General features: G+C 41.8%; 1 protein-coding gene across 3 annotated transcripts in view; it reads right to left on the reverse strand.

Annotated features, from left to right (window-relative positions):
* TRIO (trio Rho guanine nucleotide exchange factor) overlaps positions 1 to 27,964 on the reverse strand; it is a 4,034,553-nt gene that overhangs the window by 3,791,783 nt on the left and 214,806 nt on the right. For all 3 annotated transcript variants that reach the window (XM_078687660.1, XM_078687659.1, XM_078687661.1), the window contains exon 3: positions 14,995 to 15,109. In XM_078687660.1, the coding sequence (XP_078543786.1) occupies positions 14,995 to 15,109 (115 nt within the window). The remainder of the gene's footprint in view (positions 1 to 14,994; positions 15,110 to 27,964) is intronic.

Raw genomic sequence — 27,964 nt, forward strand, 5'->3', positions numbered from 1 at the left:
AAACTGCAGACATTACAGAAGTACAGAACTAGCTCACAGACATGGAACAGTCGATAAAATTCTGATTACAAAAAACACAGACTGAGAATTATGGACTCCTTTATAACCTCAACATCTCTAAGTAACAGGCAGAAAAGAACGCCCAAAACATCATACCTGCACAAAAATATATCAATATGAGGTGGAGAGGTAGGAATCTCACCCATATTTAGAAAAATAATTTAAACAAGCATTTGCAATGCAATAGGTCTCGCATTAGGAAAGTTTGAGCTATTGTTATTGTAAATGACACATTTTTTATTTATGTGTTGGTTTTGAAAATAGCGAAATTAATAGCTTTGTCATTTACAATGCCAATAGTTCTAACTTTCGCAAATGTGACACCTATAGCATTTGTAATGCAATATGTGTTGTATTCACGTGACTTAGATATATTGATATTACAAATAACAATGACTTATTTTTTTTAATAATTAATACTTAAATAAAAGTTATTGTAATTTATAATGGCAATAGCTTAAACTTATGTAAATAATTTTTGTGAAGATTATGTTCAGTGTATTTGATTGGCGCTAGATAGATAGATAGATAGATAGTTAGATATAGAGTGAGGGCGATAGATAGATAGAGTGAGGGCGATAGATAGATAGAGTGAGGGCGATAGATAGATAGAGTGAGGGTGATAGATAGATAGATAAGAGTGAGGGCGATAGATAAGAGTGAGGGCGATAGATAAGAGTGAGGGCGATAGATAAGAGTGAGGGCGATAGATAAGAGTGAGGGCGATAGATAAGAGTGAGGGCGATAGATAAGAGTGAGGGCGATAGATAAGAGTGAGGGCGATAGATAGAGTGAGGGCGATAGATAGATAGATAGATAGAGTGAGGGCGATAGATAGAGTGAGGGCGATAGATAGAGTGAGGGCGATAGATATAGATAGATAGAGTGAGGCCAATAGATAGATAGATAAGAGTGAGGGCAATAGATAGATAGATAGAGTGAGGGGAATAGATAGAGTGAGGGTGATAGATAGACCTTGACCAGATAGGGCGCGTTACACAGTATTGCAGCGCCAAAGCAGCGACCACGCTTGTGACCACGCTCTTGAAATAATATTGTGCTGGCTAGTGTTGTAATTTTAAAAATTACCCGTTTTGTATCTGATTTGTAAATTGTTTATTTTCCCTGATTTTAACTTGGCCATACTTATGTCCACTTACCCGCACGATAAAAACTGAATTTAACCACCACGCTTTGCGGGTCCTTTTCCTTCCCTTTCACCGGCGGCCATCTTAGGGGAAGCATTTGGGAAGCACTGGACGCTCGGCGGCGCCATCGTGGTTGACGCGCTAGTGCCTCACTCCCAGGTATTTAGGGCGGGCAAACCAAGGAATCTTCCTTGACCAGATAGGGCGCGTTACACAGTATTGCAGCGCCAAAGCAGCGACCACGCTTGTGACCACGCTCTTGAAATAATATTGTGCTGGCTAGTGTTGTAATTTTAAAAATTACCCGTTTTGTATCCGATTTGTAAATTGTTTATTTTCCCTGATTTTAACTTGGCCATACTTATGTCCACTTACCCGCACGATAAAAACTGAATTTAACCACCGCGCTTTGCGGGTCCTTTTCCTTCCCTTTCACCGGCGGCCATCTTAGGGGAAGCATTTGGGAAGCACTGGACGCTCGGCGGCGCCATCGTGGTTGACGCGCTAGTGCCTCACTCCCAGGTATTTAGGGCGGGCAAACCAAGGAATCTTCCTTGACCAGATAGGGCGCGTTACACAGTATTGCAGCGCCAAAGCAGCGACCACGCTTGTGACCACGCTCTTGAAATAATATTGTGCTGGCTAGTGTTGTAATTTTAAAAATTACCCGTTTTGTATCCGATTTGTAAATTGTTTATTTTCCCTGATTTTAACTTGGCCATACTTATGTCCACTTACCCGCACGATAAAAACTGAATTTAACCACCGCGCTTTGCGGGTCCTTTTCCTTCCCTTTCACCGGCGGCCATCTTAGGGGAAGCATTTGGGAAGCACTGGACGCTCGGCGGCGCCATCGTGGTTGACGCGCTAGTGCCTCACTCCCAGGTATTTAGGGCGGCCATGCTGACGCGCAGTGTTCACGCGCTGCGTGAGCACGCCGGAGTCACGCCAGAGTCACGCCCGTCTGCGCCCGTCCGCGCACGAACGGGCGCAGGGGCAGGGGGCTCTGGTCAGAGGCGCATTTTTTCTTTGGAGGAACTGTATCTCTTAGATACGGGGGGACACTCTCTGGACCCTGCTACTATAACCGTATTGGACGCTTTGTCCATTTTAAAATCTTCCATAGCATTATTAGATACTCGGCCACATTCTTTAAAGCTAACTTGCCTAAATACACGATCTCTACATAAACACAGTCTGGAGATTTTTACCCTACTCCAAAATGAGGATATTGATGTCCTTACCCTCTCGGAGACATGGCTCGGGGATAGCTCATTACCAGACATCTTAGCAGCTGTCCCGAGTGAGTATGATATAACTTGGCACAATCGTACAGATAACGCCCGAGGGGGGGGGGGAGTAGCGATTATATTTAAAAAATCTCTAACTGTAACTAAAATACTGGCAGAGACTGTGGACTTAGCTGACACACTCGCAGTAAAGATTGTGTTTGATAACCAGTGCTTAGTAATTTTTACAGTATATCGTCCACCAAATTCTAACCCAGGTTTTAATGATTTGTTTATGGCTACTATATCGGATCTTTGTTCCCGATACAAAAATATAGTAGTAACTGGAGATTTTAACTTCCATTGGGATAGAGAATTAAAGGAACCAGCTGCCCGCTTTTTGGAGAGCACTATGTCCTCTCTGGGGTTTCGACAGTTGGTAGACACCCCTACACATATTAAAGGACATATTCTTGATCTCATCTGGACGTTAGACCCCAAAGCAGTACTTTTGAGGGTTTTACCTTGCATTTGGTCAGATCATCACTTAATTTATTGTGATGTACCTATTAATACAAAGCTAATGAAACCGCCACCTAAAATGCAGAAGGTCCGCCAATGGAAGAAAGTTGATTTACAAACACTGTCTTCTATTCTTTCGGAATCGGTCCTCCCTACTACCCCTAATACTGACCTAGATCAGGAGTATAGGTACATTACTGACAATCTGATCAGAGCAATTGACCAGATTGCACCAGAAAAGCAGCAAAGGGTAAAAGGAGCTGGAAAGGGAGCTCCATGGTTTACATCTGACCTAAGGGAGCACAAAAAGAAGCTTCGAAATTTAGAACGAAATTGGCGGAGAAAAAAAGATGAGGAAAGTCGAGAGCAATACAAAACTTCGCTCAATATCTATAAGAAGCTTATTCTGGACACTAAAGCTAAATATTATGAAAATCGTATAAAGCAAGCTGGAAATGTCCAGAAGGAAACATTCAAAATTCTAACGGAATTGAGCAAAAAACCTGAAAATAGGGGTATAGCTTTTAGTTGAGACACCTTTCAAAGCTATTTTCTAGAGAAAGTAGAGACCATTCTACAGGACATCGGGAATGGTCATATGACTGAATCCATCAAGTTGCAGGTTGTTCAGACGCCGGCAGAAATTGGTATTTCAGACTTTCCCCTGATGGATGCGATGACCCTTGAGTCACTTATGAGTAAAGTCAAATCTGGCTCCCCGGCGGACCCTTGCCCACCTAACGTATTTCGTTTAGCACGGCATACTTTAGAAGACCGTATCCTCTCTCTCCTGAATAATTCATTAGCTACAGGTCGGATACCCGTGAGCTTCAAAGAAGCTCGAGTGAAGCCGCTAATGAAGAAACCGGGAGCAAACCCATAGACTCTGAAAAACTATAGGCCAATTTCTCAACTCCCGTTCCTGTCAAAAATCCTTGAGCAACATGTACTGAAGGCCCTGGCCTCGTTTCTGGAGTTACACCACTCTCTCCATGATCTACAGGCGGGGTTTCGTGCACATCACAGCACCGAGTTGGTGATGCTCTCGGTGCTGGACGAACTTAGAGGGATGGCTGACAGTAAGAAACCGAGCGCCCTGATACTTTTAGATCTATCGGCGGCGTTCGATACTGTCAGCCATACTCTGCTCCTGGATAGACTGGCGAATTGCGGGATTCGAGATACGGCCTACAGATGGTTGGAATCCTTTTTAGTAGGGAGAACGCAGAGGATTCAGTTGGGGGATAAGGTATCGGAGGTGGGGAACTTGAAGTGCGGGGTCCCTCAAGGTTCCGCTTTGTCCCCACTTCTTTTTAACTTATACCTGCAGCCATTGATAAGCTCCCTGGCAAAGATGGGATGTCGCGTATTTAACTACGCTGACGACACCCAACTTTTATTGAGCATAGAGAACACAGTGCCGGCACAGACCTATGCGCAAGATGTTCTAAGATTTACAGTGAGTTGGATGACCAGGAACCTTTTGAAGATCAATCCTGAAAAAACAGAGGTTCTAGTTATATCATCCACATGCTCCCCATGGAGTGACCTGTATTGGCCCCAGGAATTAGGCCCAACTCCCATACCAGCGGATAAGGTGAAAAGTCTGGGTATCAAGATTGATAGCGAGCTTTCAATGTGCAGTCAGATCTCCACTGTAGTAGGCACTTGCAATGGTCTAATCAGACAATTGCGTAAGTTAGTCCCCCTTTTATCCCAGTCTATGCTTCGTACCGTAGTCTCTGCCACAATAATTTCAAGGTTGGACTACGGCAATGCCCTTTATCTGGGCCTTCCAAAAACCCTGATCAGTAGATTGCAGGTGGTTTTAAACGATGCTGCACGCCTTATTTTTAAATGTCCAAGACGATCCCATGCCTCTCCACTGTTGCAGAGCCTCCATTGGCTGCCCATTGGACAAAGGTCTGTCTTTAAAAGCCTGTGTATTGCCCATAAGGCAATCTATGGGCAAGCACCTGTGTACATAAAGGAACGGTTGGAGCTATATAATCCGGAACGGAGATTAAGGTCCTCAGATGCACAGCTGTTGGTATGCCCTCGGTTTAAGCTGGCCACAAAAGGTGGGAGATCTTTCTCTGCTCTGATTCCAAAAATCTGGAACAAACTACCTGAAACCCTCCGTAAAGAGGGTAATCTCCTCCGTTTCAGAAAAACTTTAAAAACCTTTTTGTTCAGGGATACGTTGTGCCCGGTCTAAACATGATGTTGCTTTTTTGTTTCTGACAATCATGTAATTGTTGCTTTTTCGGTCATAAGCGCCTTGAGACCTGCCGGTGAGTTGGCGCTATAGAAGCCGGAATTAACAATAACAATAACAATAGATAGATAGATAGATAGATAGATAGATAGATAGATAGGATAGATAGGATAGATAGGATAGATAGTATACTTTACTGAGAACCCACTAAATGTGTTAACACAGGGTCAGTTCCTCAAGGGACTCTTGAACCCATGTATCCATGAAAAATCAAATAGAGGTGCTTATGTATATGAGGCTAGGTACTGCAGATGACCTCAAACTCCATGCACATCTGAGGACCTCAAAAAAAGTAATTTAGTTAAAAGCCCCATCCACGAAGACATCATAGAAGCCAAGTAGGCTAATATCAAAACTTATGAGAACCCTCAATACTGATATGCTCATCTGCTAGATTTGAGAAACCATAGAATCCATGTCCACCAGAAGAGCACCTCTGAGATCACGCAAGCCTAACGCATCAGGGCACTGCTGAAATCCTTACACTAGTGGCTGTACTCCTTTTCTAGCACTAGACAACCCACACAGTTGATATACAAAAGGCCAGCACCTGTTAACTCAAAAGCACTAGAATCTCATGGAAGACCTGTTCTTTACAGCACCTCTGATAACTTCACAGAACCTTTTGTGTAGGAGTATTCATTTGTTTAAAGGAAACAAAGAGCACCCCCAGATACCTTAAGTAAATACTGGGTGCTTTTGTGCTATATTGATATTAGAGCAAGAGTTTCCAGGTCATCCCATGTCATCTGGACATCTTTTTTATTCTAGCTCTTATTCTGGCTTTTATTCTAGATTCTGGAAGTTGTAGTCTTAGATAATTTTACTTGATCCAAGTGGACAGGGATGCCTGAAAACAATGATTCAATTACATCAAACAGTTAGTTCAAGAGCAAGAGCAATAGCAAAATATAATTACACACAGCAAACTAAGATTAGCAAATCATACTGAATAAGAACAAGACAGTGAAGGGGCAGGAGAGAGTGAGACAGAAATAGAGGAAGAGTGGAGAGGCCAAGACAGTGAAGGGGCAGGAGAGAGTGAGACAGAAATAGAGGAAGAGTGGAGACAGTGAAGGGGCAGGAGAGAGTGAAACGGAAACTGAGGAAGATTGTAGAGGCCAAGACAGTGAAGGGGCAGGAGAGAGTGAAACGGAAACTGAGGAAGAGTGGATAGGCCAAGACAGTGAAGGGGCAGGAGAGAGAGAGACAGAAATAGAGGAAGAGTGGAGAGGCCAAGACAGTGAAGGGGCAGGAGAGAGTGAAAGGGAAACTGAGGAAGAGTGGAGAGGCCAAGACAGTGGAGGGGCAGGAGAGAGTGAAACGGAAACTGAGGAAGATTGTAGAGGCCAAGACAGTGAAGGGGCAGGAGAGAGTGAAACGGAAACTGAGGAAGAGTGGATAGGCCAAGACAGTGAAGGGGCAGGAGAGAGAGAGACAGAAATAGAGGAAGAGTGGAGAGGCCAAGACAGTGAAGGGGCAGGAGAGAGTGAAAGGGAAACTGAGGAAGAGTGGAGAGGCCAAGACAGTGGAGGGGCAGGAGAGAGTGAAACGGAAACAGAGGAAGAGTGGAGAGGCCAAGACAGAGTGAAACGGGAACAGAGGAAGAGTCGAGAGGCCAAGACAGTGAAGGGGCAGGAGAGAGTGAGACAGAAATAGAGGAAGAGTGGAGAGGCCAATACAGTGAACGGGCAGGAGAGAGTGAAACGGAAACTGAGGAAGAGTGGAGAGGCCAAGACAGTGAAGGGACAGGAGAGAGTGAAACGGAAACAGAGGAAGAGTGGAGAGGCCAAGACAGTGAAGGGGCAGGAGAGAGTGAGACAGAAATAGAGGAAGAGTGGAGAGGCCAAGACAGTGAAGGGGCAGGAGAGAGTGAGACAGAAATAGAGGAAGAGTGGAGAGGCCAAGACAGTGAAGGGGCAGGAGAGAGTGAGACAGAAATATAGGAAGAGTGGAGAGAGAGGAGAGAGTGGTGTGAGAGGAGAGAGTGGGGAGAGTGAGGATAGTGAGGAGAGGGGAGATGGAAGTGAGAGGGAGGGGAGAGTGGTGAGAGGGGAGAGTGGGGGGAGTGAGGAGAGGGGAGAGGGGAGAAAGGGGAGAGGAGAGAGGAGAGGAGAGTGGAGAGACTGAGGGGAGGGGAGAGTCAAGGAAGTGTAACTTAATAAGGGGGGGTGCAAGAGGAGAATGATATGGGAGTGACCAAGAGCGTGAGAGAGAGAGAAATATATTCTAGGATAGCTGAGTGGACTAAAGCGATTACCCGAGACATTTGCCTGGGACTTGTAGACTAAACTAGCGTCACATCTTTCTGATGCCAAAGAATCGAGAACCACTGAGTCGGGTAACACAGACACCTGTTTGGCGCGCCTGGAGATGAGTGGGAGTCTGCAATGCGCTGTATCAAAGGTCGCTATCAGCTGTCCAAGAGTCAGAGACTTTTAAAAAATACAGGCAGAGATAACAGCTTTGAAAGTTATACTGGATGGCTCATTAGCAGATCATATAAACAGCCCTGGCACGTGCAGGGCCTATGCCCTGGAAAGGGAGAGCACCAGGAAAGAAAAGGACAGAGCCACACAGGATCAGCGTGAAAGGTGACACAGACATGATTAGACAGCGACACTAGGAACAAAATAAACACACAGAATGAAACACAGATAGACAAGCACCAAACAAAAAGAGGAAAAGGGCACCCAAAGCTGGGAAACAAATAAAGAATCATAACGAACTGAAAGGTACATGCTAGTCAAACGCACCTACAAAGTTAGTGACAGATGAACAAGAGAATGTTGTAAGTTGGCCAATAGAAAGAAGTACAGCAAGAGAACGAAAGTGGAGATAAAAAAGGCAAGGAAAGATGGCAGAGGCGAGCAGATCGAATAAACAATATACACAGACACTTGTGCAGACTGAAAGAAACCTGCCCCACCGCACCCAGACAGTGTGACTGCAGGTTTGGGGTACACTAGCTTCTGGACTTCGTCGGACCGTGCAAAGCCATTTAATAACTAAAATTAAATCAGAGCATTGGACTGTAGCAAAAGAAACAAACACTCTGTGTAAAAGAGCCCCCGACAGCAACGTCTACAATATCCTGGAAGGCAGCACAGCAGCTCTGCCGAGCCAGTGAGAGGCTCCGCGAAGGCGGGGATCGGGTTCCACTGTCGCCCTGGGGCAATTACAGGCACCTCTGAGCTGCCCTCCACGAAGTGACAAGGGCAGCCCTGCCCGACCGGTTCCAGCCACTGGAACAACGGATCCTTTCTGTGCAAAGCCTCACATTCTCAGCATGGAGATAGAGGGCATAAAGCAGAAAGAAAGAACAAAAGTGCAATGGGGTAGGAGAAAGCCGCCTTGGAGCAGAATAAAAAGACAGAGCTACCGAGTGTATTACAGAGTGGCCGAGGCAAACAAATAAATACATAAAGAACAGAAGTGCCATGGGGAAGAGGACATTCAAAAAGGACGAGTGCCATGTAGAAGAGGAGAGGGAGAAAAAAAAACGCCTTGGGGAAGTTAAAAAGAATACAAGAACTCTCATGGAGTAGGAAGAGAAATAAACAATTTAAATAGGGCCGGAGGCGCAGCCTCGGTGTTTCCAGAGAGTTTACTTGGATCAGCGAGACACGCGAAAAGTAACAGAGCAGCGCCTCGAAGCCCGCGGCCACTTACCGAGCAGCAGCAGCTTGAGCTTGCGGCGAGCGTTCTGCTTGTCCTTCTTGATCCGCCGCTCGATCTCCGTGTTGATCCTGTGCTGCTCCTTCTCCTCCGCCGAAAGGCAGCAGCCCGCCATCCTGCCCGACTACAGCAGCAGCAACAAGTGTGCCAACGCGGGACCAGCACCTGGCTCCTTCCCCCTCCTCCCAGCAAAACCAGCTCCGACACAGTTAAAACCAAACCTCGCAGTCCCTTGCCCGAAGAAAACAAGGCGCTGCCTCGTCGGCCAGCATCCAAAAGGCACCCCTTTAATCCTCGGGGGCTGATCTGGGTCGCATTAGGCTACAGCGCAATCTGACCGTGCTAGCATGGTTAGTCCGGCAGGGCGACGTGCGCGAAACCGAAACCTTCCATGGGGCGGGACTTCCGTCTTCGGAAGCCCGCGCACACGCCCACGGAGAGAAGCAGTGCTGGTGACGCGGGGCTCCCATGCCCGAGGGAGAGCCCTGCGGAGGCTGCAGAAGTTTAGAATGGCGGTAAGTGGGGCTTGGGGGCTTGCGCTTGTATGGCGGCGGTGGCGGCGGCCGGGGGGGGCTGGGTGCTGCGGCGGGTGTATGCGTGCGTGTGTGTGTCTGTATGTGTGTGTGCAGGGGGGGCGGCAGCGTGTGTATGTGCGCGCGCGCCTGTGTGTGTGTGTGCAGGGGGTGGGGGCTGGCTGTGTGTGTGTGTGTGTGTGTGTGTGTGTGTGTGCGCCGTGTTTGCATGCAAGCCAAGCGAAAGCAGGGGCTGTGTGTGCGTGTCTGCGCAAGCGCGTCTGAGAGGCGCGCTCCCGCGGTAAAAACTGGAAAGGAAAAGCGCGTGGCACATTGCTGTCCACATTCCCAGATACGAGCAACATAAGGTCTCGAGCAGACTACGCTGCTCGACCTAAAAAGGCATCTTTTTGTGTTGAGGGGAGGTACGTTACTCTCAAACTAACACTATATATATATATATATATATATATATATATATATATATATATATATATATATATATATATATATATATATATATATATATACACACACACACACACACACACACACACACACACACACACACACACACACACACACACACACACACACACACACACACACACACACATATATTCACTTAAAAAAAACAAAGGTTAGAGGGACGTTCTAGAGTTAGGTTTAGAACTTACAGACACAAAACTACAGAAATTCAGCAGTTATAGTCAAAGTTATCTCAAGTAACTATAACTCATGCCCTAGGGTAACAACGTGCCTTCACCATGCATTGCTAATTACCCCACATATTACATCAATCATGCCATTTTCTGTAATATCATTGATAAGGTCACTGCAACATTGACAGAGAATTTATTGATGAAAAGATGTGCATGGCGGGGGCACCGATTATAGTTCCCTTCAGGGCCCGAGTTAAAGTTATTCGAGATAACTTTAACTGCTGAATTTCTATGGTTTTGTGGGTGTAAAATCCGAACCAACCTGTAAAGTCCATGTAACCTTTGTTTTTTAGTGAATTTCTAAGGTTTCTTTAATTCTATTGCCTAACAATAACATCATAACTATAATGTGCACAATGCACTGCTTATGACCTCACATATTGCATCACTCATGATATGGTCAGTGACACCACTGATGACATCTCAAATTACATTACTGATTACATCACTGATTACATAAATCAGCAAGTGTGAGTGTTTCATAAAAGTTTATTCTATTTAAAGATATATACTAAGCTACTACATATGTTAAATTAGTATATTTTCTTTACTACTAAGTGATACTATTTCTAACATGTTATCTGAGTTCCTGTGGGACTGTCTGCATCAGTGTGAGAATGGATGTCTGAGTGGCTGCATGGCTGTGTGAGTGTGTCTGTCATTGGCTGTATGGATCTGTCAGTGAGTGTGAGTGACTGTATAGATTTCTCAGTGGGTGTGTGAGTACCTCTAGTGGGTGTGTGAGTGGCTATGTGAGTGGCTGTATGGGTGTGTGAGTGGCTGTATGGGTGTGTGAGTAGCTGACTGGGTATGTGAATCTGTCAATGTGTGTACGTGTGTGGCCGCATACGTTTCTCAGTGGGTGTGTGAGTAGCTCTCATAGTGTTTAAGTGGTTTTCTGGGTGTGTGAGTGGCGATATGGCTGCGTGAATGAGTGCATCAGTGGCTGTATGAGTCTGCGAGAGGGTGTACGAGTGGCTTTGTGGGTGTGTTACGGGATGTATAACTGCCTTTACAGGTGTGTGAGTGGATGCGTGAGTGTTGCATGGGTCTGTGAGAAGGTGTGAGAGTGGCTGTTTGGGTGTGTGAGTGGATGTGTGAGTTGTACTGTGTATGATGTCATCAGTGATGTCATTTGAGAGGTCATCAGTGATCACACCGACTAGGTCTTGAGTGATGTAATATGTGAGGTCATAAGCAGTTTATTGCGGGGGTGGAAGTTATAGTTAGTTGAGGTAACAATAATTGTTCAATTTCTTCGGTTTTGTGCATGTAAAATCTGAGCCCAACTATAAAGTTCCTGTAACCTTTGTTTTATTCGTGAATTATTAAAGGCTTTTTTAAGGATAATGTTACTTACCCAGTACGCATCTGTTCTTGGTATGTATAGCTGTAGATTCACTTGCTTTGCATACTCCTGCCATCTAGTGTTGGGTCCGGGTGTTTGCAAGTTGTTCTTCTTCAAAGAAGTCTTTCCAGTCACGAGGTAAAGGGACTCCTCCTTTCGGTGATAGTGCGCATGGGCACCAACTCCATTGTTAAATTGTTTTACCGCAGAGGGCGAGTATGGAGTTAATAAGTGTAGAGAAGAGATGTCCATGCATATGTATGTAAAATAGGAACTGCAACAAATACAGTAGACCGGGGAGGCTGGTGGGTGTAAGGGAATCTACAGCTCTACATACCATGAACAGATGCTTACTGGGTAAGTAACATTATTCGTTCAAGGCATGTGAGCTGTAGATCACATGCTTTGCATAGACTATACCCAGTATACTCCCAAAGCGGTGGCTAGCCCGTAGTTGTTGTAGTTATTTAAAACAGTGTTTTAAGTACTGCCTGGCCTACATTAGCTTGTTGCCTCGCTAACACTTCTAAACAATAGTGTTTGGTGAATGTGTGCAGTTTAGACAATGTTGCTGCCTAACAGATGTCAGCTAGGAGAATATTCCCTAAGAAGGCCATAGTAGCCCTATTTTGCGAGTGTAATGCGCTCTAGGGGGTGTAAGCAAAGTTCTTTTAGCTTTCACATTACATGTCTGGATACATTTCATGATCCATCTTGCAATGTTTACAGCTAGAGGAGCAGTAGGGGATTCTAAATAGGAGTGCTGATAACCAGGAGGGGAGCATTAAAGGGGCACCAGAAAAGCCAGTCCATTGAAGAGGACACATACAGACTTACTCCAAGGCTGAGAACAAGGCAGAAGAGTATTTAAGGACGACAATTCATATCTTAAGGTGGAGGATGGAGGCAGAAGAAGTAAACATAGTACAAGAGAGAAGGGAATGAGTTGTATCAACAGGAGAAAAAAAGGCACAAAAGGGGGTAATCGGGGATTTAAGAATCGAGAGAACCAACCAGAGATCTTCAGGTGGAGCAAGTAAATTAGTTATAAGGAAGAGTTGGACTAGTAAGAGAAAGTATCAGGAAAGAGATAGGTTTGTGAATGAAAAAGGGAGAAGGGGTTTCTGCTTTAAATCAACAGCAAAAAGTTATGACATGATTAGAACACCACCAAATTGAAAGGACAAGAAGCTCAGAGCAATTGTTACAGAAGATCTGAATCATGCGGCAAGTGTGGAAAATATGCAAATACTCTGAGAAAGCAGCAGCCACAATATTACGTTATTCCATTGGTCATGCCTCTGAGCAAAGACTTGCAGTGTAGTGGCCTTGATTTACTGACTGTGTTGTAAATCAATGGAAATGTCCCCCAGAAGAATATTTGGGCAAGAAATAACCTCGAAGTACTGATTCTGTGGTACTGATAAAGTAAGGGTAAAAGTGGAGGCCATGCAAGGTCACTGAAGTCAGGAAGGAATGGCCAGTTCTTGACAGCATTGTCATTCTCAAGGTAGGAATTCCCATGTAGGGCAGCGCTAAGTAGCTGGGATGAAACAAGCATTTGCAATGCAATAGGTCTCATTTAATTGAGTTGAAGCTATTGGCATTATAAATGACAATGTGTTTTGCTTAGGTTTTTAAAAACCAAAACATAAATTAAAGGCATTGCCATTTACAAAGCAGACAGCTCAAACTTGCGTAAATGCGAGACCTATTGCATTGCAAATGCTTGTTTTACTTTCTTTTCTTGCAATTTTCCGCTCTACCCTAAATCTCCACCATTCAGTGTCTTGATGAGGATCCCGTATCTCTAACGGAAGGGAAACGTCGACAGTGGTGTAGACTCTTTAAAATATTTGTTATCATATTAAGTGGCTGTGCTGTTCTTTTATATTTGGTACTCACTGTGATCACTTTATCACATATGTCTATCATGTTTAAGACCACGTTTTACTCACTGGCACCCAAAGTGTCTTTGTAATACATTCTCTGCTTTGTATTTTATGAATAAATTCCATTTGGATGCGTCAAAAATTGTCTTTATTGGCATATTAGGGACCACTGTTTTGTACTAGCAATAATACCTACGCCCCTAGTGGTTTATGGGTTTATGTTGGTCAATAAAAACATTTGTTTTCCAATTCAAGCACCCGAGGAAGAGCAGTCCAAAGTAGACTGGAGTTGAGCAGAGCATTTGACTGCAATGTAAAGTATACGGGCCACATGATAGTGTTCTGATCTTTGGATGTGCATAATATTTAATTGATTGTTTTGTGCCATATGGTTTGTAACTTTATCCCATTGTGTTCTGAGTAGTTTCCTGTTTTTTACTGGTTTGGCGGTTATTAAACTAGTAAAGAAAGATTCCGCTTAATCCTGGTCCGTTTAACCAAATTGAAACTTTATGCGGAAAGGGAAATGTCCTCCCTATTATGAAGGAGAGATAGGAAGCACACATCTTTCTTAAGTCCATCAGTAGTCACCATAACAGGGATTAAAAAAAACACAAAGCTAGGCAGTGGGTGTACAGACATAGTCCAGGCGAGTGAACCATCCCTGATCTCACATTAAGACATTCCTGTTTGTGTAATATTTTTTCATATTCATTTGAGTGATTCAGGTTACTTACCAATTAATGCTGAAAAGCGTAATTTTTTTTGCAGATGTCTACGACCCACATTTTCTATTTGAAGGAACACTCAAGAGTATTTGAGTGCGATATAAGTCTTTTTATAACATATAACATAACTTAACTTGATCTGGGCGTCTCCACAAGCTTTGCTGTTAAAGATCTTTACACTTATGAGTGTCCAGACTTGTACTTATACTAGGTCTCCTTTTTTGAGGGGTTTCCTGCAATAATAACACTTTCACAAGATTATTCTCTTCTCTATTAAAGTTCCATTAAGTATTTCAAACAATAATTAACACACCATAGAATATGTTAAGGAACCCAGAGCTGCCCCATATGGACTGCATAGCTCTAGTTATTTTGAGAGACAAGAGGCATCATAAACTTAGCTGGGGACAAGAAACTGCAAAAGTTTTGGGGACTGATTATAGTGCATGAACTACACATAGCCAAGTATAGCTACAAATGAGTAAAGTGCACCTCAGGAACAATCTGAGCGCGCCTGGATGTTCAAAATTACACTTTTCTACACGTCATTCTTCACAAGTCAAGCCACCGAGTGTATCACTTTCCATCATATTGTTACACCTTCCTTGATAAGTAGTATATTTGGACTTGCAGAAGCCTAATCATACTGAGGCATACAGGGCTTTTTGTCCAAACTCCTGAAGGCAAAATAACAATTCCTTAGAAAGTGTGACACTACATACTCGTCAAAATATAAAACAAAAAGTGAAATCCTGTCATCTACATTTATTCACTCTATCCTTTATGATCAGTGTGACTTTTATACATTTCTGCAATGGGCACGCCACTTAGTGTGGTGATAATAAAAGAAAATACAAACAAAAAAAACACTATTTACCTGGGGACACAAGCAAGATACGACATTAATCTTCTGAGATCTTCATGTCGTATTCTATCATGGTTGCTGCGAGCTGGAAATGTCAAGACGGGTCCTCCCCGTTTATCTCTGCCACCTATTAAAAATGAAATATTAATGTAACACATGGGACACAGGCGACAGTGAACAATCAAATGATGAATGCTAACAAATACTTCTATTTGGACTGGTCTTCAATACTACATTTAGGGGAACATAACGCATTGCAAAAACGTGCTCACAAAATCATTTTTGCAGGCAGCAGGACATCAATTCTCACTAAAAACCTGAAATACAATTTTAACGCAACATGCTGCTGGATACAAGATACTCTCAAACTCAGCTTGAGACTATAAACTGCAGATAACTTCTTGAACTCTTTCCACTGTTCTTTAAATTAATAAATAGCGAATGAAGTGGTTGCCTAGGCTACAGAATAATAGTTGTGGTAGGCACGAATACCCAAGGTCATGACTGAGACAAAGTCCATGAATAATTGAAACGTGCTTGTTTTTATGTGTGCATTTATTTTACATTATATATATATATATTACCTACTGGCGGTCGCCAGTAGGTATATATAGTTAGGATTTTTTCTCTATGGGTTTTTTGAAAATTCTATGTCTAATAACTTTGGCGTTTGTGGACGGAATTGGCTGAAATTTTCAGGAAAATGCCACATTTTGTTTCTGAGCAGCCCCTGAAAATTCTGGGGGGGTTCGTCAAGGGGGAGCCGAGAAAAAAGGGGGGTCCCAAAACGCATTTTTCCCATGTTAATTTCCATAGGGCGGTTGGCCTCACTTTTAGCCCGAACGGCTGAATGGATTTGCACGAAACTTGGCAAAATTGTAGGGACTGGTAGCCCGATGTGCCTTTTGTAGGTCTCAATATATGTGCTCCAGTGGATTTTGAGAAATTAACGTTTAAAAAAAGATATATATCTGTAACAGCGGACCGGGCAGCGGCCCAGGACGCGTACTTGTCGCGCAACGGAGCTTTGTGAAGCGAAGCTGATTGGTTCTCCGGCGTCTGTCAACATTCCAAACAGTCCGTAGCGGCCGCCATCTTGTCTCTCGGTAGGATCGAGAGACAAGAGGAGGCCGAAGCGAAGGGGCAAATGACCATAAGGGGGCATAGTACATTGTCGCTCACCCCCTAGGTTTGATGTGGAGGTTTTAAAAGGGCCCCGCGGGGCAAAAAAAAATAAAAATAATAATCGAACAGCTGAATGGATTTGCACGAAAGTTGGCAAAATTGTAGGGACTGGTAGCCCGATGTGCCTTTGCTAGATCTCAATATATGTGCTCCAGTGGATTTTGAGAAATTAACGTTCAAAAAAAGATATATATCTGTAACAGCGCACCGCTTCGCGTACTTTTCGCGTTACGGAGCTTTGCGAAGCGAAGCTGATTGGCTCTCCGGCGTCTGTAAACATTCCAAACAGTCCGTAGCGGCCGCCATCTTGTCTCTCGGTAGGATCAAGAGACAAGAGGAGGCCAAAGCGAAGGGGCAAATGACCATAAGGGGGAATAGTAGATCGTCGGTGACCCCCTACGTTTGATGTGGAGGTTTTAAAAGGGCCCCGCGGGGCAAAAAAAATAATAATAATAATAATAATCGAACGGCTGAATGGATTTGCACGAAACTTGGCAAAATTGTAGGGACTGGTAGCCCGATGTGCCTTTGCTAGGTCTCAATATATGTGCTCTAGTGGATTTTGAGAAATTAACGTTCAAAAAAAGATATATATCTGTAACAGCGCTCCGCTTCTCGTACTTTTCGCGTTACGGAGGTTTGCGAAGCTGATTGGTTTTTCGGCGTCTGTAAACATTCCAAACAGTCCGTAGCGGCCGCCATCTTGTCTCTCGGTAGGATCGAGAGACAAGAGGAGGCCAAAGCGAAGGGGCAAATGACCATAAGGGGGCATAGTAGATCCTCCCTGACCCCCTAGGTTTGATGTGGAGGCTTTGAAAGGGTCTCGCAGGGCAAAAAAAAAATATACCGTTTTTTTAGTTTTTTTGCGTGGAGTGCGCCCGGTTCGCGAACCGGGAAGCGGTCTGGGGAGCGTACTTTCTTGAAAATTAGTGAAAAAAGTTAGAGTAAAATAATAATTGTGAGTGATCAGATGTAGGGTAGCTCTGAGAAGAGCTTTTGGGTTTATGGTACATTTAGGTACTTATAAGTAGGTACCAATGCACAGTCTTAAATTCAGAGTGAAAACTCTGTTGCCCTCATCTGAGAAGTGAACTCCATCTGCTCTGTAGATATCTTGCATGTAGTAACGCAAGTTATTGTTGTACAGGGAGCCCATTCCATGGTCTCTCATGTAAGCTGAAACAGATTTGTTTACATGCTTCCTCGATTTCTCAATTTGTGGACAAAATTGGTTCGACCACCTCCATTTCTGTCTTTGGCATATATTTGAATATACCAAGGCAGTCTGAGGAAAAAGTGCCATCAATTGCTCAAAGGTGTCCTTTAAAAGCATTTCCAGACCTACCCCAGTCAAAGTGCCCAAATCATTACCTCCACAGTGCACAATTAACAGGTCAGGTTTTGGCAAATGCATAAAGGTTTTCACCAATGGTATCAATTGGTGACATTTTAATCCTCTGTGGCCAAACCACTTAATTTCCACATCTTGTAAATTGAGGTTAGGTAAATTCCTGTTTTCAGCGTACCTTTGAGCCCAATAGATGTAGCTATGTCCAACAATCCAGACAGAAAACATGGCGAGAGAAGGTTCTCCTGCAGTCAGATGAAGTGTGGCAATGAAATGGCAGTTGAAAAAATGAGAGTGTAAAATGAAAAAAACTGAGGAGTTTCTGTGTTAATGAAGCAGTAAGAGTGATTGGTGGATTTTGATTGCTGAAAACAGAAAGTTAGTGTGCATGGATGAGTTCGTTGAAAGATGTATTTTGAGTGGCGAAGAAAAAATCATTAAATGAAAGAATGCTCTGGATATGCAGGTGCACTGAGAGTTCAGAGTTCAATTGCAACATTGTTGTGTGAGAGGTCTTGCAAGAGGTGGTTGCTATGCAGAAAAAGCAGAGAGGGGGCAGAGGGGGGAAGGGTTTTGCTTTGAAAAAAAGTGAGGGAAGAGTTTTGATTGGGTGACATGAGAGATCTGTGTGAGGAATTACAGCATTTCTGTGCTTTTGATAGCTGCAGACTCTGGAGTGCATACCTTTTGCTCTGCTGAAGACAAATTGGTGTGTTTCTGAGACTGTTTTGAAACTCAAAGTATTTGCTAAGGTGAGAAAAAATTTCTTTAATTTAGATAGAAAATAGTGTGCTTTAAGGAGAAAATTATGAAGAAAGTTGTGTTTTTCAAATGTTGCTTTGTCTCAAGTGTTTCACAAATAGATTTTGTTTCTTTGAGAAATTGTAATTGGAGAAAATGTGAAGTATTAGTACTGACAGGGCTTTTATGTGCATAGGAGCTGTGGAGTGTTTTCAAATTATGACTTGTAAATCGTTTTTGAGAAAAAGCAATGGTTTTAATATTGATGAGAAGGACATAATGGTGTCTGCTTCTTTATAAGGTAATTGAGAGTCTCTGATGTTATTTTTCCCATTTCAATGTAAGAAGTTTGTCTGTGGAGCAAATTGCTTGTAAATATGCTCCCACCTGTGCATGGCAAATTTAGATTTTGAATGTTTCCGTTACATAGGCATGTTAAAGGTGACTGAAACATGCTGCAAAGGCAATCAAAAAATGCTTTTATGTGTCTTAAGGACATTTTAAGTCATTTCCCCATGTGCAGTGTTTTCAAATTATGAGTTGAAAATCGTTTTTGAGGTAAAGGAATGTTTTCAAAATTTATGTGCGCCATATGACCCCAAATTTTTTTTTCAGGGGTGCAGCAGGGTGTTCTTGAGACACCCCTGCACCGTCGGAAAAATTCGTAATTTGCGATGAGGTAATTGCTAATCGCAAATTGCACCTTCATTCCTATGGGCCTCCTGCTGCATGGAAATGAATGGGTAATCTTGCTGAAATGCAAAGTCGAATCTGTATTTAAAAGGGTCTGCACCTCTGTACGGGTGTTCGCTATGTGAAGCACGAAAGTTTCACGGGCCGAACTCAAGGCCACCTCTCTCTGAGACAAAAGAGCTCTTATTCTTGCCATGCCGTTGAAATGTGCTCCCAAGGTTGGTATTTGTGGCCAGATTGAAAACTCCCTATGTTCATGTGTGGGAGGAAATAGAACATTTCTGCAGCAAATAACCCGTTCATTTACTGTTACGATAAAATGAATACTTTTAATTAACCCAGAACAATCTTCATTATTGAGCATCAAATAACTACCATTTTCCAAGAACTTGAACGTGGGGATGATAGCAGGAACTGGCGTGCCTTGCAACACGCAAGCCATATTTGGTCGGTGTTTGTTGCATGAACCGTGTAACTGTATGTGCCTACACATTAGTGAATGATCTGGCGTCTCAGTGCATTCCTCTCCATTCAGATAAAGGTCTTGATCATCTTTGAAAATCTGTATGTGTATGGAAGCGACCAGACCTCATGAAGAAAACCACTACCTAAAGGTTAATAACGACCTATTGGTATATATTTCATACAATTTGAAAACTTATATAAAGCAAAAGGCAGCGTTATTAAACCGTGGATAAGGCACGTTGCCAAAGCAGTGAACCTTTTGGATTTATACTGGAAATGTTAAAGGAAGAATTACGGAGTAGGGCCTGTAAATCTTTAATGGACAACGAGTAAAATTACTCCAACCATCATATTCCTCTAACTCCGGGATAGTAGGGGTGTTTAATTTTTTAGAAGTAGCCAATCCAAAGCATTTGGTCTGGGAAATTGTTTCATTCACAAACAACATATGATTTGGGATGAGACATGCACGGTGGAAAGCCTCAGTGCCTTGTACCTGCCAGGTTCGTGAACCCCAAACTGATGTAGATCCTGGATATTTTTACACTGTGTTACGTTAGCATGGGCTCATTACTGGTTTAAACGCCATTTTTCCTTTTTTGTAACTTCTGCACACGATACTTAGTTGTTGCTTTAGCTTTCAGCCTACCTGCGTCAAGATCTATGCCTGCTTCAAGCAGGCGCAGGGTTTTGATGTAGCTTTGTCCTATCTGATTGTAAATGCGGCACACCGTGGGTGGCAGAGCAGCGGTGCACGTTAACTGGTGCATCCCTGGGGATGTGCTAGTTAATATAAATCTGCCCCTTTACATTTAATTATGTGCAGGGGACACAGAGTAGGTGAGGTTTATCCAAGGTTAAGAAGAGATGAGTCCTGTTCAGTGAAAAATTGGAGATAGGCTTCAGTATATTATATACTTAAGTAGTGTGTTAAGTTTTTGATGACTGTTATTAATTTACTGTTGGGTAATAGTGGTTAATAACATTTTTTATTATATTTTACCACAGATTCAACTGCAGATTATTTCAAGATTTTAGGATGCCTAGCAAAGAAAGAGTAAGAAAGGCTGCAAAACGTCAAAGACAGCAGGACCATGGAAGAATGCAGCAGTCCTCTAACAAAAAGATTTGTCAAGTCACCAAGAAAGCACCGGGTAAGAGTCGAAAAACAGTCATAAGAAATATGTGTAGTAAAAAAAATATTACTACAGAAAATGTTTCAGTCCAGAAAAGGAGACAGAATTCAAATGGTAACGAAAGGCCAATGAGAAATGTTACTGCTAGAGTAAGAGATAACTCTATGCATGAAAGTAGAAGGAAACAAGAGTTTAGGGATATTCGTAAACGAATGTTCCGCAACAGGATAATTGGGAATTTGTTAAAAAATATTAAGAAAGGTCAGCAGAAAGTGGTTTTTTATAAGAGAAAAAAAATTGTTGAGAAAGTTATTGATCAGGCATTTGAAATTAAACGTAAGTTATTTATTTTGACAATCAATAGAATTCGGAAGCTAAACAAGGTAATTTATGATTTCAAAAGAAATAGTAGATGGAAGAGAATAGTTAATCGTAGTAATTTTTGTGAAGTTTTTTCTGGAGAATGGATGCATAGTTCAAGCTCTGAGGCATTTTTTAATGAGGAGAGTTATTTCCAGGATAATGATTTGGTGCATGCAGTTGACACCAGTGGTCGAGCTTATGAAGTGAAAGATGGTTGTCCAGTTGAAAAAGAAAAACTTGTGACAACAGAGATAGAAGAGGTGTTAGGTAATGAGGTTTTAGGGAGACGTCCTAAGGGTCCTGTGTACACCTGGAAGTGTAGTAGTATTTGCAGTGTACGACAGGATTCCATCAATTTGCTTAGTGATTTTATACGGTCATTTAGTAAGAACAGTTTGAAGCAGAAAATGAAGTTGTTGCAAGAATTAGATCCTTGCAGAGTGAGAGAAGTGATAGGTTTGCATGGTCATTCACTGGCTTGTCTTTCCAGGAGAGTATGCCAGAGTGTTTTTCATCATTTCAGGATGCTAGCAGTGCATCATAATAAAGTGAGGAAATTAGTTAGAATGTTGTATTATGCTAAGAGTCCAGCAATTATGCTCAAACAATTATGCGCTGCTCTTTTGCATGGTTCTGAAATAGATGTGAAGAATATATGTGAAGAAATTGAGTTTTGTTACTTTGGAAGTAAAGAGGAGAATGTTGAAATTGACCAAGAAGAAGAGAGTAATGTGGAAGATAGTGTACAGGTTTCCAGTACAGATAATTTCCAGAGGGAAATTGCGATGTTTGAGGTGAAATCAAGTGAGAGGCCAAATTTCACTTGTGTGTGTTGTCAACGCACTTATTATAAGAATCAGACTAAGTTAGTGGATTTATATGGAAAAAGTGAAAGGGAAAATAATAGTGAATGGAAGGATTTTACAACATACTTGATGGTAGAAAATTGTTTTGATTTGGGATTGGATCAACGTGTGTGTACTTATTGTTGTAACAAATTAAATCAAAACCAGATGCCTGCTAGAGCAGTTCATAATAATCTGGAATTGGTTGAGATTCCTTCTGAATTGAAGGATTTAAATACTTATGAATCTATTTTGATTCAAAGTATCCATCCCTTTCAGGCTATTGTAAGAATGGAGCCAAAGACAGGGAAATTGCCTCCATCAGATTTACAGAGAGGATTAAAGGGAAGAGTTGTTTATTTGCCTCTAGATTTGAAGAAAAACATTAACACAATTGGAGTAGAAAAAGTGGAAGAGGAACCTCTTGTTATCTTAGTTAATGGGGTTCCGACAAAGAATAAGAAAATATGGCAAGATTTAGTAGATGTTAGGAAAGTCAAAAGGGCAACATTGTATTTGAAAAAATATAATAAGTACTATAAAAATTTATATGTTGCAGAAGAGGAAGTAAGTGAGGAAGAGGATAACGATTTGTGTGCTGGTCAAATTGAGAAAGTAGAACCCTGTACTAGTGAAGAAATATATGAACATTATAGTGTTCATCCTTTGCATTCCAAGGAAGTCATGGGGAATGCTATTGAGTTGTTTCAAATGAAACAAGCGAAAGGGAGTCCCATTAGTGTTTGGGAGGAAAGTTTGGAAGCTCGGTGTTTCCCACAGCTTTTTCCAACAGGTCAGGGAGGAAGATATGATGAGCGACCTCATCAAATTCCTGCTTCTGAATACCGGACTTTGCGATTGTATGCAGGAGATCCTAGGTTTCGACAATGCATTCCTTATTTGTTTCATCTCCTGTTTGAAAGCGATCTGTCTGGACTGTCATATGCAGTGAACCACATCTTGAAAAGTGGTATACACATGCAATACATCTCGGCAAGTGACTTTATGGATAAAGTCAATGTCCAAGACAGTATTTTGGATTCTCACCTGATTAATCTCATGGCGTGTCAGCGTGGTACTAATGAGTACTGGTACCGTCGTCATGGTGATTTAAAATGTATGCTAAGGAACTTAGGAACTCCCACATGGTTCCTCACTTTGAGCTGTGCTGAGTATGGCTGGGAAGACTTACTTGAATTTCTACGAGAGGCAAATGCTAACGTAGAAAACATCGAATTCAAGACACCCGGAGAACTGTGCTCTTTGGATCCAGTCAATGTATGTAGGTACTTCAATCATAGATTTGAAGGTATGATGTCTTTCATCATGAATAAGAAGAATCCACCTCTTGGAGAGGTGTTGGATTTCTTCTGGAGGAAGGAGTACCAAGCAAGAGGTGCTCCTCATATACATATGTTGCTGTGGATCAAGGATGCACCTAAATTTGGAACGGATGCAGAAGACTCAGTGATGAGTTTCATAGAACAGTATTCTACGTGTGCTGTTCCAAACGCAAAGGAGAAAAAAAGCCTACGAGAAAAAGTTCTACGTTTCCAAAGCCATCGATGTGGAAAGTACTGTCGTCGTAAATTCCGGAACAAAGACAAGTTCTACACCAAATGTCGTTTCGGCTTTCCACGACCGGTGATTTCTAAAGGAAGAGTGAACAGTTTGATGTCTTCGCTGCGACATAATGTGATGAAGAAATCACCTAAAAACACATACAATTTGAAGAGGAACGAAGAGTCTAAGTACATTAACGACTACAACCCGGTGATTTTGTCCATGTGGAATGCTAACATGGATATACAGTTTGTGGCTGATAACTGTATGGCTGTGGCTCGGTATGTGACATCTTACATCACCAAAAAAGAGAAGACAGAATTGAAGGATATGTGGGAGGACATTTCCCATGAAAAGAGCCTCAGCAAGAAGTTGTACAGTTTCAGTCTGAAGATGTTGTCGCATCGAGAAATCGGAGCTTACGAATGTTCTGACCGGTTGTCTTCAGCAAGTCTCTATGCCAAGTCCAGGAGTATCGTTTGGGCGAGTGTTGGTCTTGCTGCAACGCGTAATCGAGTTCTGAAACCTGTGCGGGAAATTGAGTATTTGGCGGAAAAGGAGCCAAACAGTACCGACATTTTGAAGAGCAACATGTTGGATACATATTATCCAAATCGAAGCAGTCACCTCGAGAATGTTTGTCTGTATGAGGTTCTGCAAAATTACATATTCAAGAGGAACATCAAAGAAGATACTGAGAAAGGAGTGTATGCTGTAATAGGAAGTGAGGGATAGCTGGTCAAGCAAAGAAAATGCCACTTGATAAACCATCGAAAATTGAGTGGTGAATCTCCTGAAAAAAAGGAGTTTTTCTATTTAGCACTTTTGCAACTTTTTAAGCCTTGGCGTGCAGAAGAGGAACTGCTTGGAGATTTCCTTTGTTACTAAGACTCATTCAATGCTGCCAAGGAGACCATAGAATGTCCTGCTTTTCCCAAATATGTAGAAATGTTGAATGTGGAAATTGAGCAGGAAGCAACGATTGCAGCCGAGATTGCCAGAGACAGTTCTCAGGACAGTCAGAGTTCTGCTTCATTGAGTCAGGATCCACTAGGAGGACCTCTTATCGAAAATGAAGCTGCCACTGCTATGAATGAAGTGGAAAGAGCCATGGCACATGCTCAGGAGGATGCGGTTAACTTAGAAGAGTTGGAAAGACAACTCAACGTTGAGCAGAGGAAAATATATGACGAACTTACCATGCAAATTGATCATGGATTAAGTCATGACAAGAAAGAGTGCTCATGTACGTCGTTGAAGCCTGTCCGACTGTACGTGAGTGGAGAAGCGGGAACTGGAAAAAGTTTCCTTATTAAAGCAATTTCATGTTATTTGCAGGAAAGGACAGAGTCATCGCTGTCTTGTGTTGTCACCGCTCCAACTGGACTGGCAGCACATAACATTAAAGGGATTACTTTACATCGTTTACTGATGCTGCCAGTGGAGCATGACAACAAATGAGAATATCACAAGCTATCTGGAGATGCTTGTTTTGAAGTTTCAAGAGTCTTGAGGAAAATGAAACTTCTTATCATTGACGAAGTAAGCATGGTTTCCAATGTCATGCTTGCCTTTGTGCATTTGAGAATGCAAGAAGTTCTCAAAACAGAGTATGATGTGTTATTTGGTGGCAAACACATCATTGTTTTCGGAGATCTTCTGCAGCTGACACCAGTGAAAGGGCAACCTGTGTTCAAAATGCTCACGCATGAAGATACCAGGAAGTGCTTAGGGAGTATTGGCAACGTCAATATATGGTTAAACTTCAATTATGCTGAACTGCATGAAAATATGCGTCAGGCAAAGGATGAAGTTTACAAGACTATTCTACAAGATGTTAGAATTGGAAAAGTGACCGAGCATGGGAAAGAAGCTTTACATGCACGATTACTGACAAATTTATATCCAGACGAAGATGTTGTGCCTGAGAATATTTTTCAGAAAGTTACTGAGAAAAAATCTGGAATATGTTTGATGCCAACTCTTGCAGAATGTGCCAAATTCAACAACAAAATGTTGCATTTAGAAAAGCAAGAGATTGTGAAATTGGAAGCTATTGACAGAGTAGAGCATATGGGATCAACAATTATTTTGTCTGAGAATCTGAAAACAAAATTGGATTCATTAGAGAAGAGTATATCTAAAACTGCGGGTTTTGAAAAGACTCTGAATGTGTGCTTGAACTGCCGTATAATTTTAAGAAGGAATTTACATGTTGAAAGAGGTCTGGTAAATGGATCAATGGGTAATGTTGTTGATTTTGTGAAATACAGAAATAGAGATGGAATTGAATTTTTAAAAATAAAATTTGATGGCATTGAGGAAGTACAGCTAATTGCTCGTTGTTCTGCTAGATTTTTGCTTGTAAAAGACTTATATGTTCGTCGTAAGCAGTTTCCTGTTTGCTTGGCATATGCGGTGACAATCCATAAATCGCAAGGTTTAAGTGTAGACTGTGCATTGGTGAATATTGGCAGTTCTGTGTTCAAGGAGGGTATGGCATATGTGGCATTGTCACGAGTTAGGACTTTATCGGGATTGTACTTGATTGAGTGTGATGTCACAAACATTTGTGCGGATCTAGATTGTGTTAAGGAATACAATAGGTTGAGAAGAGAGTATGCGCCACATTTGCCTCAGTATCCTTTGTTTGAGAAACGTGTGGTAGGCCGGAAACGAAGAAATGTGACCAATACTGGGGAGGTTGTAGTAAAAAGACGAAAAGTCGATGAACCTGAAATTATAAGCAGAAACAAAAAGGATTCTGTTGAAGATGTTGTTGGTTTTCAATTTGAAAACAGTTCTGGTGTCAACTGCTATGCTAATGTAGTGATTAATGTTTTGTTTTCTCTACAAAATGTAAAAGAAGAGATTGTGGTCAATTCTGATCAAAGATTTTGCAGTTTGTTAAATTCTGTGTTAGAGAAATGTAGCACTGATAGCACTGTATATATGTGTCTTTTATGATGAAAAATCGAAATAAAGACGTTAAAAACTGAACTGAAAGTGTGTCTGAAATTCGAAATCTGTTAGACAGATGTTCAGGCCAAACACAATTCTCTCAAAATAGTCAGCAAGATTGTCAGGAGTTTTTAATGTATATGCTTGATGTATTGTATGCTGAAGGTGTAGATGTAGATCATCTGTTTGGGCTTTCTTATCAATGGCAGCATGACTGCGAGAACTGTAGGGTATCAAGTAGTACTAGTGTAGACTCAGAAAGATTTATATATTTAACTTTGCCAGACAGTAAATCAGTCTCTTTTAATAAGCTAGTAAAAGCAGCTGATCACAATATGGAGTGTAGGCAATGTAAATCTGAAATGATGTCCACATTATTTATACGAACATATGGCCAGTATGTCATTTTAATGTTCCAACGATGTAGGCCTGATGGAACAAAATTGACAACTTTAATTAAAAATTTTGTGGCTTCACAGTTGTCAATATCAGGAAGGACTTTTGTAACTGTAGCAATTATATATCATGATGGTTCTTCAATAACATCAGGACATTATACAGCTTATTTAAAGTGTAGAAATGGCTGGTCATTCTGCAATGATTCTGTTTTAATTTTCAAAAAAAAATTGCCATATGACCTTAAAAACTCTTACCTGGTGTTTTTAAAACCAAAATTTTAGGGAAAGAATCTCGGGATGTGCTCTGAGGAATTTCAAGAAGTTCTCATGGCTCCTACACTATTTGGCCTTGAAGATAAGTGTAGTACAGAGACATAACTTTTTACCATAACACTGGACGTTATTGAGAAATATGTGCACTTTGAATGAGTTCAGAAAAACTATTTCTTTTTATAAGCTAATTGAAGCAGCGAATCAAAACATGGAGTAGAGGGAATGTAAGTCTGCAATGCTGTCTACTGTTTTACATTGCTTTGTGATTAAAAGTGATGTAGAGAATTAAATAATTGTACTAGTCATAAAGGTAGTGTAAGTCTGCTTCATAGTAAGCAGTATCAGTGTGATAGGAAATGTAGAACATGATTGAGCAAGAAGGGGAAGATATTACTAGTCCAGGATTGTGTAAATGATCTTCAACATTTTAATTCTGAAAGTTGTGGAAATGCGAAAAGACGGGATTGGCTAACAAGAAATCCAAGAGTTATACATGGCTCTGACAAGATTTGGCCTTGTGGAATCTTGTGGTAGAGAGCAAGAAGTCATTTATTGTATGTAACATGTTTTTGAAAACGATGGAGGTTTTCTTTCAGAAAGTGGCGGGTTGAAAGTAATAACAGCACAACAGAGTGTAAGCTGTTCATAGGACATCCTTGGCCGTCATGGAAAGTAAGTTAACTTTAAGGAGTTCTGAATTCTGATTTCTAATGTTGTATGGGTTTTTTAAACACAATCATTTTGATTGTGTTTTTTTTTCCCCGCTGTTATATGATGAATACCTTCAAGTCACTGTTTTAGTGAAATTTGATACATTCTGAGAACAGCAAAAATAAACCATTTAACATGTATAATTAATTCTGTTCTGTTTGCATTTATGATGTACATGTAGAACTGTGTAGGAGGCATGGAGAAGGTGAGGCTTCTGTAAGTGTCAAAGTTGTTGCATACAGTGCTCATATTCTACGTAGTCTTTTATATTTCATTACTTTCACTGTTTCTGACTGATCT

The sequence above is a fragment of the Lissotriton helveticus genome, chromosome 4_1 (genome assembly GCF_964261635.1).
Source record: "Lissotriton helveticus chromosome 4_1, aLisHel1.1, whole genome shotgun sequence".
Lineage (NCBI taxonomy): Eukaryota > Metazoa > Chordata > Amphibia > Caudata > Salamandridae > Lissotriton > Lissotriton helveticus.